At 45.5% G+C, this 14,277-nt stretch overlaps 1 protein-coding gene across 1 annotated transcript in view; it reads left to right on the top strand.

The window, feature by feature from the left end:
* Nucleotides 1-1,572, top strand: part of GTF2B (general transcription factor IIB) — a 38,099-nt gene extending 36,527 nt beyond the window's left edge. The window contains exon 7 of the mRNA XM_015429779.1: nt 1,204-1,572. Coding sequence (XP_015285265.1) covers nt 1,204-1,337 — 134 coding nt within the window. The 3' untranslated portion in view covers nt 1,338-1,572. The remainder of the gene's footprint in view (nt 1-1,203) is intronic.
* The last annotated feature ends 12,705 nt before the right edge of the window (nt 1,573-14,277 follow it).

Raw genomic sequence — 14,277 nt, 5'->3', positions numbered from 1 at the left:
ATATATCTTATAAAATATGTGTGAAGGCTACGCTTGCAAGTCACCACTATGGGACATTTGCCTAAGCCCACAAGGCAAGACCTATGAATCTCCAGTTTGGCAATCTTGTGACCCCAGTTGTGGCAGTTCCTGACAAGGCCTTCAAAGGTGGGAAGAAGTAACTTTCACCCAGATCACTAGTAAGAGAGCACTCTTCTAGCTGCCGGTTACTAAGTAGGAAAGCACTGGCTTTGCCCCCCTCACCCCTTGCTAGAGGGTCCTGCCTGTGATCTGCACAGTTGCAGTCTCCTTTGTAGGACTGCACAAAATTCTGGAAGGGTTATTGTCTCACTAGGAATCTTTAACTAAAATAGCTTCAAACACCTCTTCTGTTTGTTTTTAGAAGAATTCAGTAAGAATTTAGGTCTGTGTGCTGGCCAAAATGGAGTTTTCATAAAGCCTGGCTTCCTCTGCTCCTTGCCTTCCCTCTGAGTTGGGTGCAGTCTGGAACAGAGCTTCATTTGACCTTTAAGCTGGGACCAGGAACGTGGGGAAAGATAGTCCTTTGGGAATCTAGGGCACAATTTGTTTAGGGGCCTCAATGGTTAATGCCAGCACTTTGAATTGACCTAGAAACTGACTAAATACAGGTACAATATTGTTTCATTGGTCTCCACAACAGATCTTCAGACTCACTAATATAATATTTATTCCTGAGTTGCTGTATTTCTTAAGCAATCTCCTGCTCAAAGCCTCTTTAACAGTCAGAAGTAGAACCCTGGGAGAGCAGGGGGAGGGGATACACGGGAAAAGTTTATATGCTGTAAGGTAAGAGTGGTGTTCTGGAAACCTCTTACATTGGATCAATTTCATGAAGAAGCTGGTTGAAGGGATATTTTCCTAGCACCCTGTTGTTCATTCTCAGAACGCTCTCTTGAAGGTGTGGTGTGACCCTTGTGTACAAAACACAAAAGCAATTTTGCTCACTTCCCCCCCCCCCCTGCAACATTTTGGTCACAAGGGGTCCCCCCTACCCTCAGAGGCTTTTTTGGTATAATGGTAGGGTGCTGGGGAAAACGGCAGAGTGGATCTTTTCCCATCTTCCAACTCCTTCCATGAGTTTTTTGGCTATATGTAGCTTTTTAAAATTTGTAGCTGTACTTTAAGGATAGGACTTCTAGCAGGGGTACAGCCTGATCTTATCTGACTTGGTTTTTGTTTCAGAAATTGGCGACATTGCTGGTGTGGCTGATGTTACCATAAGGCAGTCCTATAGACTGATCTACCCCAGAGCTCCAGATTTGTTTCCAGCAGATTTCAAATTCGACACCCCAGTGGATAAATTGCCACAGCTGTGAAACTCTGAAGGCTACTTCTAGATCCTACAAGAGTTTGATTTTGACTTACAAAAAAGGTGTATAAGGAATTATTACTGAACCTTCAAGTTGCAGAACTGGTTAAAGGATGTGAAGAATGCCTAGCAAAAGAAGGAGCAAACATTCCAGGTGTAAACAAGATCATTTTGTGGTATCTTTTTCTGTATATATTAGTGAAAGTAATTATTTAACAACCATTGCAACAAGCTTAATTTCCTATTGTATGTACTTAAGATTTCTTTCGTAGAGATCTAGTAAAATGTATTTTGGAAAATATTCCAGATTCTGATTCCTGAATAAACTGTTTTCCAAAAACATTTACTGTCCTTGTTTCAGTGTTTCCGATTTAATTCTAAATAAATACAAACTTGGTGCAAACAACTCTCTTTTTAAAACTGTTCCATTTCCTATTTAGCTGGCTCCTGCCCATGGGGTGTTTATATTATTTCCTGGCAATTTGATTAAATGCAGTTCAAAGTATGGACAGCTGATGCAGAGAAATTATAACCCCCCCCCCCCATCTTGGGAAATAAGTCACCTGTCCCAAGGATATGACTTGATTCTTTTATAATCAGCTTTCTTTTTTCAAGAAATTTATAAACAAATAGAGTACCTCCCAAGGACCAGGTATTGTTCAGCGATATTTTAGTATTGACTTAATCAGAGCTAACCTAACCACCAAGGCAACAAGGTCTTCAAGATGGGGGATTCTTGATAGTAGAACATCCCTTTAGTGCGTGGTCTAAAGCAATGGTTTATCTTCACCATAAAACAAACAGGCAGGGCATTATTGCTTGCTGGTAATGAGGCAGCTATTACACCTCCAAAATTCTGCTTTGATAGATAACTATATCTGGCAAGAAACCAGGCAGCTACCTTGCCAGTATGTAGCTGCCAGTAACAGTGGAGTTGTACCAGTATCCACACAGCACGCTCCATTGCCCTGTATGCCTAAAAAGTATAAGTGATTTGATCTGTGATACCTAAAGCATAATCATGCTTTGACCTTGACTACAGGCCACTCAGTTCCATCACCATCCCACTAAATATCGACAGGCTGGCACCGTACTCTGTTATCCGACCATAGGCATGTACAATTTGGGATCCTGATTTTGTCAAGTTTCTGTAAGTATGAAAGATGGCTTAATTAAAGTTCAAAAGTGTGCCAGCCTGATTCCCCCCCCCAACAACAGAGCTCATTAGTTCACTGCAGGGGCCCTCCTGGGTTGGCCTTCCCCCTGGGCTGCCCCACCCAGCTCCCTCTTATTGCAGCATGGGCTGAGGTCTCCTTCCTTGGGGAGGGGGAGTTGCCAGCCCTTTAGCATTAACAGCTGGCAGCTGTTCGCTTTAAAGGGTGGGAAGCCATTTCAGCACTCCCTTTGGCTTCCCCAGGCTTGGAAGGGGGGAGCTAAACCGAACACTCTAATGGCTGCCTGCCATTACAGGGGGCCTCTCATTTTTCTTCCACCCCTTCTTTCCTTCCTCCCCATCTGTTTGCTTTCTTTCCATTTATTTTCCTTTCTTTCCCTTCCCCTTTCTCCCCTTTCTTTCCTTTCCCCTTTATTTTCCTTCTTTCCCTTTCCCTCCTTCATGTTTGCATGTTTTTTATGTTTGTAAACTGAAATTTAAAAAAAATTCAGGCTCACTCACAACTTTAATGCTTATAGATTTTTTGGCTCGCAAGGTAGAATTTTTGCTCACAACAATCGACAACTTAGAGGGAACATTGCACTGGTACAGATGTATTTTAGAATGGACAATTGGATAGTTACTGTGAAGGGTCCTTCTCTGAAGAAAGGAGGACATCTTGGTGTGGGTGATTCCCACCATCCACTCAGGGAGGCAAGAACAACTTTTTTCTTCCTGTCTCTGCTGTGGGAGTAATCCACTATTCAGTTCTGGCTGTGGGAGGTGAGTTGCTCACAAATCCAACAGTGGATCTGTAGTGTTCCCCTGCCAAACGTAGCCCATTCCTCCCTGGCCATATTTACTTGGGAGTAAGAGGCGCCAGCCCCATTGGGGCTTACACCCAGGAAGGATATCTGTGCCCCAGGCCCAAAGGAGGGGGAAGCAGTGGTGGTTGGCTATGGTGGGCCCCCGGCTGCAGCAGAGCCCCACAGGCTGACAGGAGGAGGCAGCAGTGGGGGTGGGCTGGCACAAGCAAATTGCTCTTCGTGCTTTCTGCTCTAGGTCTCTCGGGTACGCAGTGGCTGGGGGAGCTGGGAGCGCCATGGCACCTTCAGACATGTCCTGGTGCCTGGAAGGCACATGCAGTGCTGCTGAGGTGGGGGAGCTGCAGAATCAAAAGGGGGCGGAGCCCTGTGCACCCCACCACTGGCTACAGCCCTGTATATTCTGTTGGTCAATTGGCTCCTAGAGGCAAGGAGCGTATCCACAACTTCTGTATTGTAACCTAGTCGGAGGAAGTTATCCTGTTCAATCTTCAAATGGTCAAATTTAACCACTCCAGGTGTGGGTGCCAGATTGGTGTCTGCTGTAGCATGTCCCTGGATACTGGGAGTCTCAGAGGTGGAGCTGTAGACATTTGAAGTAGGACTGAGAACCATGAACGACAAGGCCAAAAGGGAGCCACTAGGATTATCTCTGCCTTTGATCTTTCAGATTGGATTTGGTAGTATTGGGACTGGTGGGAAGGCGTATAGCAGATCTCTTGGCCAGCTTGATGTTAAGGCATCTGTTCTTTTGGCTTGAGGATGATGCAACCTGGTGAAGAATTGATCTGTCTGATGGTTCACATTGAGGATGCAAAGAGATCCACCAGTGGGGGCCAAAGTGAATTGAAATTAGGTTGAACAGATTCTTCTTGAGGGCCCATTCTCCCTCTTGGCTTGCTTGCCTGCTGAGCTAGTCTGTCTGGATATTTGCTGTTCCCTTGATGCGTTCTGCCCTGATGGAGGACAGGTTATTCTCTGCCCATATTCTCTACCCTGTGAAGTACTGTGGACATGGATTCCCCCTGTTTGTTGAGGTATGTTTTGGCCGCTATATTGTCTGTTCTTACCAAGATGTGGGATTGAGCCAATTTGGTTCCAAATACGGAAGAGCTAGATGGACGGTCTGTATCAGGTTGATTGGTATGGTTGCTTCTTTCTTGCCCCACTGACCTTGTACTGGTTCCTCATCCAGTGTCATTCCCCATCCGGATTGCCTGCTGTCTGTGAATATCTTTTTTACTTCCAGGATCCAGTATCTCTTGTTCTGTAGAAGGTTGGACATTCTTGTCCACCAGGGTGAGACTGAACCTCAGTCTTAGTGGAATGTGGATTGATAAACCTTCCTTAAGACCTGAGCTTGAAAAGATCTCAAAAGCTGTTGTGGATGCCTGGAATGAAATCTGCCCCACTGTATTGGATCTATACTTGAAATTAATAGACCCATCTATGTGGTGAGGGTCATTTTCCTTGTCTTCTTGTCTGTGAGAAAGACAGTTGGACATGGTGTCTATAAGTACACCTAGGTGTTCCAACCTCTGCGTCGGTTCCAGGGAGCACAGGTTCACAAGGAATCTGTGGGCTTGTAAGCACCAGATGGTTTTCTCCATGTTCTCTCTCGACTTGTGTCGACAACTGGACCTGGTTAGCAGGTCATCCAGGTAAGGGTGGATGTGAACTCCTTGTTCTCTCAACTTTATGACTCGATCGATCAGCACGTTTGAGAAAATCCTCAGGGCAGTAGAGAGGCCAAAGAGCAGAGCTCTGAACTGAAGATGGTTCTTTCCAACACAGAAATGCAGAAAATTCCGATGACTTGAATGTGAAGGTAAGCCTCCATCAGATCTATCAATGTAAAGTACTCTTCTGGTTGTAGGGACTGTAGCATCTCCATTCTGAAATGCCTCAGTTTCACGAATCTGTTGAGGCATTCCAGATCGGGAATTGCTCTCCAGTCCCCATTATTTTTTGGAACTGTAAAGAAAATAGAGTACACTCCATGCCCCCTTTCTGAGTGAGGGACAGGCTGTATGGCTTCAATGTTGAGATGCTTGATGGTTTTGAGACATTTTTGTGCATTCTTGTCAGCAGGAGAGATTATGAATTGCTCTGGTGGGTACCTGTTGATTTCTATGGTGTATCCATTGGTGACTATTCCCACTGCCCAACTGACAGCATGGGAACTGGTCCAGACATCCCTGAAGTGAAGCTGATGTCCTCCCACCAGAGCGGGTAGCAAGTCACGCCTTAGAGGTTTTCCCATCTCGATTGGCCCTGCCCGATCTGATGTTTGGCTGCTTGTTAAAGCTGAAGTTAAAGTTTCCCATTCTGAATGGCTGTCTTGGCTGATTCCAGTTGGATCTTCTTGCTTCTTGTTTGAATCTAGGAAGTACCTGTTAGGCACGAAAGGAAAAATTTCCAAAGGGTCTTCTGTCATTGCATCTCAAGGTTCTGGGAAGTGCTTTTTTCTTATCCCTAGTCTCCAGCAGCATCCTCTCGAGCACATCACCAAACAGTCTGTGCTGCTGGCTTTTGAGTGGTAATCTGCCTGCCATGTGTGCAGCCATAATGAATGTGGCCTTGAGTAGCCTGTTGACACCTTCATTCAGATGGCAATTGTTGTCTGGATTCAGCTGAAGCACTTTTCTGGTTCAAACTATGGCTGCCCTGGATACTATAGGAGCTGTAGCGGACACTCTGATTACCATGGCTGTGGCCTCGTGTGCTTTCCTTAGTACAAAATCAGCCCTTTTGTCTAGGCCATCTCTGATGGAACCTTGACCATCTTCTGACAATAGTCATAATGACTGTAACACTGTGACGGGGACATCAACCAGGGGCATCTGCGAAAACTCATTGGCATAAGATGGTAAAGGATATAATTTTTGAAATGAAGCCTAGAAACTGCCTATTAATCATGGGTTTCAACCATTCTGCTTTCAACTGCTTCTCAAAGGACTCAGGGAACATTAAGACCTTCTCATTTGTCCTGGATTTAGGGAAGAGTTCTTTATTTCCCTTTGGTCTGTGCTTTAAATCTGGCACTGTGGAAGCTTGGGGGAGCGAGCCAGAGAGCCACTCCAATCGGGGCTTCAGTGTGTGGTAGGATCAACCTCCTCTGTAGCAGTTTACTTCAGTGTCAGCCTCTCTGGTAAGTAGGGGGCTGCCACAATTGCAGTCACGCCAGCCTCCACTCCCTCCCTCCTTTCCCATGGCAGGCAGCTCTTTTCTCTACCCAAGCTGGACAACGCCCAGCAAAAGTGGTGTAACAAGGGCGGGGTGGGGCTGGGGGAATGGACCACCCCGGGTGTATTCAATGAGGGGTGCTGAGCAAGAAGAGAATGCGGTTTCCCCCTCCACAAAATCAGGGGCGCCCCTCCCTCCCCCCTGTTTGAAACAGGCCAGCCCTTCACATCATAAGAGCTGGAAACATGTGATCTGGCAACTTCATTTCTTGTCCTTCCATGGGATTGTGATGTGTTCAAGGTAAAAACTGAATTGCTCCAATTAAGCTGGGTAATTTTCTGCCTGTGCCCTGAAGACTTTGCATTTTGTTTCTTTTCCTGGAAGGTCTCAGAAGTTCTGTATATCAGAATTGATGGTCTTTGAAGCAAGTTTGTATTTTGAGTACAAAATAATATTGTTAATTGGGTTTGCCTGTGTTCAGAGTTTGGAAGTTTAGTTTAGAGGAAAGGAATACTCTGAGGCGGAGGACTTCTTGGTGGGTGATTCCTAACATCCACTCAGGGAGGCAGGAACAACTTTTTTCTCTTTCCTGTCTCAGGTATTTTGATTATGCAGAAAGGAGGCTTTGAAGATCCCATTGCCTCCACGAGCCAGTCATGTGCGGGAGCCTGCAAGAATGATCAGGAATCCCCAGTTCAAGTCTCCACAGAGCCAGGGGCCATAAAAGGGAAAGGAGACTCAGTACAAAATAAGATCCAGTACAGCCAAGGAAAAATTAAGAGTTAAAGGTCTGAGAAGACCTCACAATCCCATGGAAAGACCAGAAATGAAGACACAGGCAGCATTAGATCTACAGGAGATCCCCGGGGGAGAGGATCAAGCTTCCTATTCCCTCTCTTGTGTGCTCGTGGGCCAGATAAAAGCCCTGATCAGGCTGGATTTGGCCCGCGGGCTGTAGGATTGACACCCTTGCTTTAGATGGCCAACTAAAGCAGCATGGTAATGTTGAGCCAACGGGAAAAGAGGGAAAGATAGTCTATAATGGGGTCCCAGTCAGGCTTCAGAGAGTGACCTAGATGACAGGGAGGAGGAAGAATTCTTCTCTGACAAGGAAGATAATAGAGTCTGTTCCATAAATAGTGGCTCGTGTGTCCCCAGGCCAGGTCCCACAAATCACGGAAGGATGCTTGCAGATTGATCCCCAGGCCATCTAGTCCAACCCCCTGCTCAATGCAGGATCAGCCTAGAACACTGACAAGTGTGTGTCCAGCCGCTGTTTAAAAATTGGCGGTGAGGGGGAGCTTACCACCTCCCTAGGCAGCTGACTCCACTGTTGAACAACTCTTACTGTAAAAAGCTTTTCCTAATTTCCAGATGGTACCTTTCCACCCTAATTTAAGCCCATTATTGCAAGTCCTATCCTCTGCTGCCAACAGGAACAGCTCCCTGCCCTCCTCTAAGTGACAGCCCTGCAAATACTTAAAGAGAGCAATCATGTCCCCCCTTAGCCTCCTCTTCTCCAGACCGAACATTGAATTGAGGCCTCCAAAACTGCACACAATACTTCAGGTGCGGCCTAACCAATATAGTGTGCAGTGGAACTATGACATCTTACAGCTTGAATGTTATGCTTCTGTTAATACACCCCAAGATTACATTAGCTTTTTTTGTTACTGCATCACACTGGCTGCTCATATTTAATTTATGGTCCACCCATACCCCAAGGTCTTGTTCACATATACTGCTACTTAGAAGTGTATCCCACATGCAGTATGCATGGCCCCCATTTTTGTTACCCAGATGTAGAACTGAGCACTTATCCTTGTTAAATTGCAACTTGTTCACATCTGCCCACTTTCCCCATGTGTTCTGATCTGAATAAATTCTATATCTTCGCTGCGATTCCCAATTTGGTGTCATCTGCAAATTTAATGAGTAGCCCTCCACACCCCCATCTGGATCATTCATAAAAATATTGAAAAGTATCAGGCTCAGAACCGAGTCCTGTGGCACCCCACTGGACACCTCCGTTCAGTTGAAATGCCATGGACAACTACTCTCTGAGTGTGGTCCTCCACCAAGTTCCCTATCCACCCAACTATCCTACAGTCTAGTCCACAGTCCTCTAGTTTATAAGAACATAGTGGGGAACCCTGTCAAAAGCTTTACTAAAATCCAGGTAAACAACATCAACAGCATCCCCTCGATCCAGTAAGCTCGTCACTTGATCAAAGAAGGAAACGAGGTTGGTCTGGCAGGACCTGTTGGGGACAAATCCGTGCTGACTTCCCCGGATCACCAGGTTGTCCTTTAGATGCTTGCAGATTGATCCCTGTAAAATCTGCTTCAGGATCTTCCCTGGGACAGAGGTCAGACTGACTGGCCTGTAGTTTCCTGGGTCATCCCTCCTCTCTTTTTTGAAAATTGGGATAACATCTGCCCTCCTCCAGTCTTGTGGCACACCTCCCATCCTCCAAGAGGTCTGGAAGATGATGGACTAAAGGCTATGCAAGCTCTCTAGAAAGTTCTTTGAGCATTCTTGGGTTCATACCATCTGGCTCGGGAGATTTGTACTCATTCAATACAGCCAGGTGCTTCTCAACTACCACTCAGTCCATGTCAACCAGCAGCCCAGATGCCATGCCTTGCCTACTACCATCTCTAGATGAGCCTGTTCTCTTCTTCAGGGAAAAACCGGAGGCAAAATAGGCATTGCACCTTTCTGCTTTCTCTCTCTCCACTGTCAAGAGTTCCTCCATTTTCATCCAACAGTGGGCCCATCACCTCTTTTATCTTGCATTTGCTCCAGTTTGGTGTAGTGGTTAAGTGTGCGGACTCTAATCTGGTAGAACTGGGTTTGATTCCCCACTCCTCCACTTGCACCTGCTGATGTGACCTTGGGTCAGTCACAAGCTCTGGCACAGCTGTTCCTGAAAGAGCAGTTTGTGTCAGAGTTCCCTCAGCCCCACCCACCTCACAGGGTGTCGTGGGGAGGGGAAGGGAAAGGAGTTTGTAAGCCACTCTGAGACTCCCAAGTGAAGGGCAGGGTATAAATCCAATCTCTGCTTCTCCTCCTCCTCCTCCTCCTCACATATCTGAAGATTTTCTTGTTGTAGTGAGCCTCCCAGGCCAGCTTTAGCTCACTTAGAAGCCTATCAACCCGAAGATACTCTTTTTAGAGGTATGCCCTCACCTCCATTTCTTGAACATTGCCTTTTTCTCCCTTAGCACATCACAGAGTTCTCTATTCATCCACATTGGTTTCTTGGATCCCCTACCATGTTTTCTTCTTGTTGGAATAGCAATGGCTTGAGCTTGCAAGAGCTCTTGTTTTAGGACAGCCCACCCTTCACTTGCTCCTTTCCCTTCCAACAGTCTTGCCCTTGCAATGATTCTCAACCTGCCCAAGTTTATTGATATCTGCCCTATTGAAATCTAACATACACATGTGGCTATGAACTTCCTTGGTCCCCCACTGCAAAAGGAATTCTAGCAGGACATGGTCACTTCCCTCTAAAGTCCCCATCACCTTCACCCCATCTACATCTCTTGCCTGTTGGTCAATATTAAGTATGGCCTTGTAGCTTCCTCCACCATTTGATGAAGGAAGTTGTTGGCCAGACAGGCCAGGAACGTTTATGACTGTGGATGCTTTGCAGAGTTTGTCTCCCAGCACACATCAGGGAAGTTGAAGACACCCATAACTACCAGGTCATGTTGTTTGGATACCCTGTTAAGCTGGTCAAGGAGGGCAGCATCCACCTCTTCCCCCTGGTCAGGAGGTCTGTAGTAGACTCCAGCCACAATACTTTTTTTCCTTGCTTCCCTTATCCTCACCCAGATACTTTCCACTGAGCTGTCACTCTCCTCCTCCTCCAGTATTTAATGTCAAACAAACCCTCTCCTCACATACAGTGCCACTCTGTCTCCTCTGCAACCTTTTTTGGGTTTTTTTGAACAACTCATATCCATCCACTATTACATTCCAGTCCTGGGAATCATCCCAACAAGTCTCTGTAATGCCTACTAAATCATATTTGTCTGCATTAGAAGCTCACGCTCTTGCATTAGAAGCTCAGGCTCTTCCTTCTTATTGCCCAGGCTTTGGGCATTGGTACATAGACACCTGAAGCATTTGCACCTTTGTCTCCATTAGACCTGGCCCTCCCAGGTGGGCATCTGTTCTCCTTCATTTAAATCCCTGTGTTGGTGACCTTCCCCTTGTGGTGTCAGTTTAAAGCCGTTGATGAATCTCCCCAGGTTTTTGCCAAACACATTCTTCCCTGACCTTGATGGGTGAAGTCCATTGTGTGCTAGTAGGCTGTCGTCCAGAAAACCTAGCCCATGGTCCCAGAATCCAAATTGCTCCTGCCAGTACCACCAATGCAGCCAGTGGTTCACCTCCATTATTGTCTGTTCCAGTCATATTCCCCTGCCAGTGACAGGAAGGACTGAGAGTTTCATAGTCAGCCTTAATGCTTTCAATGTTGTTCACGACCATGTTATTGGTTCCCACATGGACCAAATGGGTAATGCTCTGTAGGTTTGCTGAGTTTTGGTACCCTGTCTATAATATCATTAGTTTTTGCCCCTGGCAAGCAACACACCTCTCAGGCCAGGGGGTCAGGCCTGGACACATGACATTCCATACCCCTCAGCAGAGAGTCACCTATGACCAACACCTTTCTTTTCTTTCCAGTGCCATTTCTTCGTATCTCCCTGTTCTCCTCCCTGTCTTCCTTGTGTTTGATACTTCCTCTGGCAGTGTTTCCATCTCTTCCTCCACTGCAAGAGCCTGGAATTGATGTCTTAGTGCCATCTCACTTGATGCCTTTGGGGTCATGCTGTAGCACTCTGAGGTGTCTTGTTAGGGCAGTCAACCACACTGTTGTCCCTTTGACTGGTCTCCCCTATGTAGGACATCGAAACTTCTATTAATGAAGTCCTCCCCCTTCCTTGATCTCATGGAGAGAAGTAATCCTTTCCTCCAGGCTCCGAACCTCTAAGGAGCTCTGTCTTCACTCTCTTCTTTTCCTGAGCCAGCAAATGATCCTATGGGCCAATGTAAGGGTAATGTACTCCCCCCCCCCCAAGCCCTTTAATTTCCCTCCAAAGTTTTTTCTCACTAAATAGGCAGACCATGAGTGAAGAAATTTCTGCCATTGGGAAAGTCGTAGATCAGGCAGGGCTTTCTCCAGCCCTCATAACAAATGAGTTTGACACTTTCATGCTTGGGGGGAGGGCTTCTAATGTGGGTGATTCCCACCGTCCACTCGGAGGCAGGAACAACTTTCCCCCATTCCGGTCTCTGCTGTAGGAATCACCTGCCCTTCAGTTCCTTTCCTGCCTCATCAGGGAAAGCAGTTAGAGAGCAGGCTGTCCTACTTCTACTTTCTATTTCACTTCTCTGATTAACTCTTCAGAAAACCCCTCTTGATTACTCAACCTGCCAGTTTGTCTCTGCTGTGGGAATCATCCATCCTTCAGTTCTTTTCTTCACTCATCAGGAAGAGCAGTTAGAGAGGGCCAGATCTGACATAAATGTCACTTTGTCGGGCCGAGTCACATGTGCCATAAAATGTAACACCAGATACCGGAGATATAAACTTATGAGAAAGGTAATTCAAACTATGCAGTACAATATATATATATTTTTTTTAAAAAAGGTTTTGAGTTTAGGAATTCCCGGATGAAAATACCCATTGCAGGCAATTTAATTTTAAAATATAACCCATCTATTTTAGGTAGGGATATTTGATTTGAAGAGATGTGGGAAATCGTTAAACTTAAGACAAAATCATACAAAAATACTAAATTGAAATAACATAAATTTGCCCACGTTTAATAATAATAGTTTGCTTATATTTGCTGCATTTTGCCTTCCAGTTACTGTGCAAGCCCCCTCAGGAATGCTGAGTCCCCCTGGAATCTGAGGCAGTCATCCCTTATTACTGCAATTCTAAATGTTTAAGTAATGAAGGCCAAGTAAGAGGTTCTGACTGCTTTTAATAGCTTAAGTCTATTAAATATGTATTAAAAAGTGCAGAACTGATCACTCCATACTATGGGAACTGATAGTAGAAAACGGGAAGGGCCTACTGGACTTCAGATTCCAAAGTACCTCTTTGTCCCTAGGAACTATTAATCGCAGGCTGCAGACTGGTGCCTGCTTAAGTCAGTGCTATTTTTGTTCCACTTTCTCAGCATCATTCTTAAGTCACCACGGTTGAGGGAAGAAGAAAAGATGAAGTACTGGTTTATTTAAAGCTTAGGCCTGCATAGCAGAAGGCCTAATGGTACACATTCAAATACCAACTATCAGCTTATGAAATGTATTTATACTCTTATTCACTCTTACAGGAGAATATCTAACCTTCGAGCCAGGTTGTGGGGATGCTGCCGAAACCTGCATTTCAGTGGCAAGTTCTGCATTACATCCTAATATTGTAAGAGAGCTTATCACCTACTCAGAGCTGTTGAGTCTTTGGCTGCCACTGTCTTAAACTTTATGCTCAAGGCCAAGGAGGACACAACATCCCTGTGGCAAATAAACCCAGCTCCAATTCATTCTACTGTCCTGGTATGCCAGTTCTTAACCAAGTTGTTCTTAGGCATATGCACATTTAAGCCACTCTTCCTTCTTACTAGATGAGCAAGTGTTTCATCTAATATATAGTTCCCTCCCATGAGGTTAAGGTAAAGGTTCCCTTGCTCAAAAGCCAGTTGAATCCGACTCTAGGGTTGCGGTGCTCATCTCCGTTTCAAAGCCGAAGAGCCAGCGCTGTCTGAAGACGTTTCCATGGTCATGTGGCCGGCATGACTAAACACCAAGGCGCACGGAACACTGTTACCTTCCCACTGAAGTAACCATGAGGTTACTTAATGTTTAAATGCCAAGCTAGGGGTCCAAGCCAGCATTCCGAACTAAGTGGCTAGGGCTTGCTCATTAACCCTGGCCATCACCTTCACAATGCAGATCTAAGAAAGCTTTCAGTATCTCCCTCTTCCCCCTCCTATGAATAGCAATATAGGCTCCAGTGAAGCCCTTCCTTTAGGAACCTCAGCTGCCCACTGCCATTTGGCAATGGTCTTGATTTGCATACAGGAGTCAACCACTGATATTAATGGGAAAACTCAGTATTTGTCGCTGTTTGCATCTGTCCACCTAGATAAGTGACTCCATGTGGACTACTTATGGGTCCAGATGTACCCTTCAGGTACTATCCACCCCCTAAGAGGCTGCCCAGCTGAAGCCCCTGCAGGCAAGTTTTATGCATACACCCTCTACTGGATGAGGGACCACGCAAGAAAAGCTTATTGGTGTATATGTGAATGTGTAACACAAAAAGCACAGCCTAGGTAAGTTTGCTTCTGATTTAATCTCTGCCTATAAGTGCAGGCAAGAGGGGTAACAGTTCAGAAGTTGAACCTTTTTCATTACAATGCGGGAAGAACTTACTAGATAACTTTCACATTGCCTTGTCTCTTACATACGCCATAAATTCTAGAAGGGCAAGGATCGTATCAGCAAAGTCAAGCAAAGAACCTTCTCTACTTTATGCTGCCATTAAGGCAACTTATTCAGCAGTGGGACTTAGAATATTTGGACAAAGATACTGGAAAAATGTTTTAGAAATTAGCTTTCCAACCCCATAAAAAAGTATAATACAACCAAGTTCTAAAGACATTTTACACTGGAGAAAGGTAACAGTAAAACAGGAGAAAGTCAGTAAATCATTTTCATATACAAATTTCACTATTTAACCTTTAATTTGTGATAACTG

This window comes from Gekko japonicus, unplaced genomic scaffold, assembly GCF_001447785.1.
Source record: "Gekko japonicus isolate JY-2015 unplaced genomic scaffold, Gekko_japonicus_V1.1 scaffold978, whole genome shotgun sequence".
Classification (NCBI taxonomy): domain Eukaryota; kingdom Metazoa; phylum Chordata; class Lepidosauria; order Squamata; family Gekkonidae; genus Gekko; species Gekko japonicus.
The sequence above is the reverse complement of the archived record's forward strand: the minus strand, read 5'-3'. Positions and strand labels throughout refer to the sequence as shown.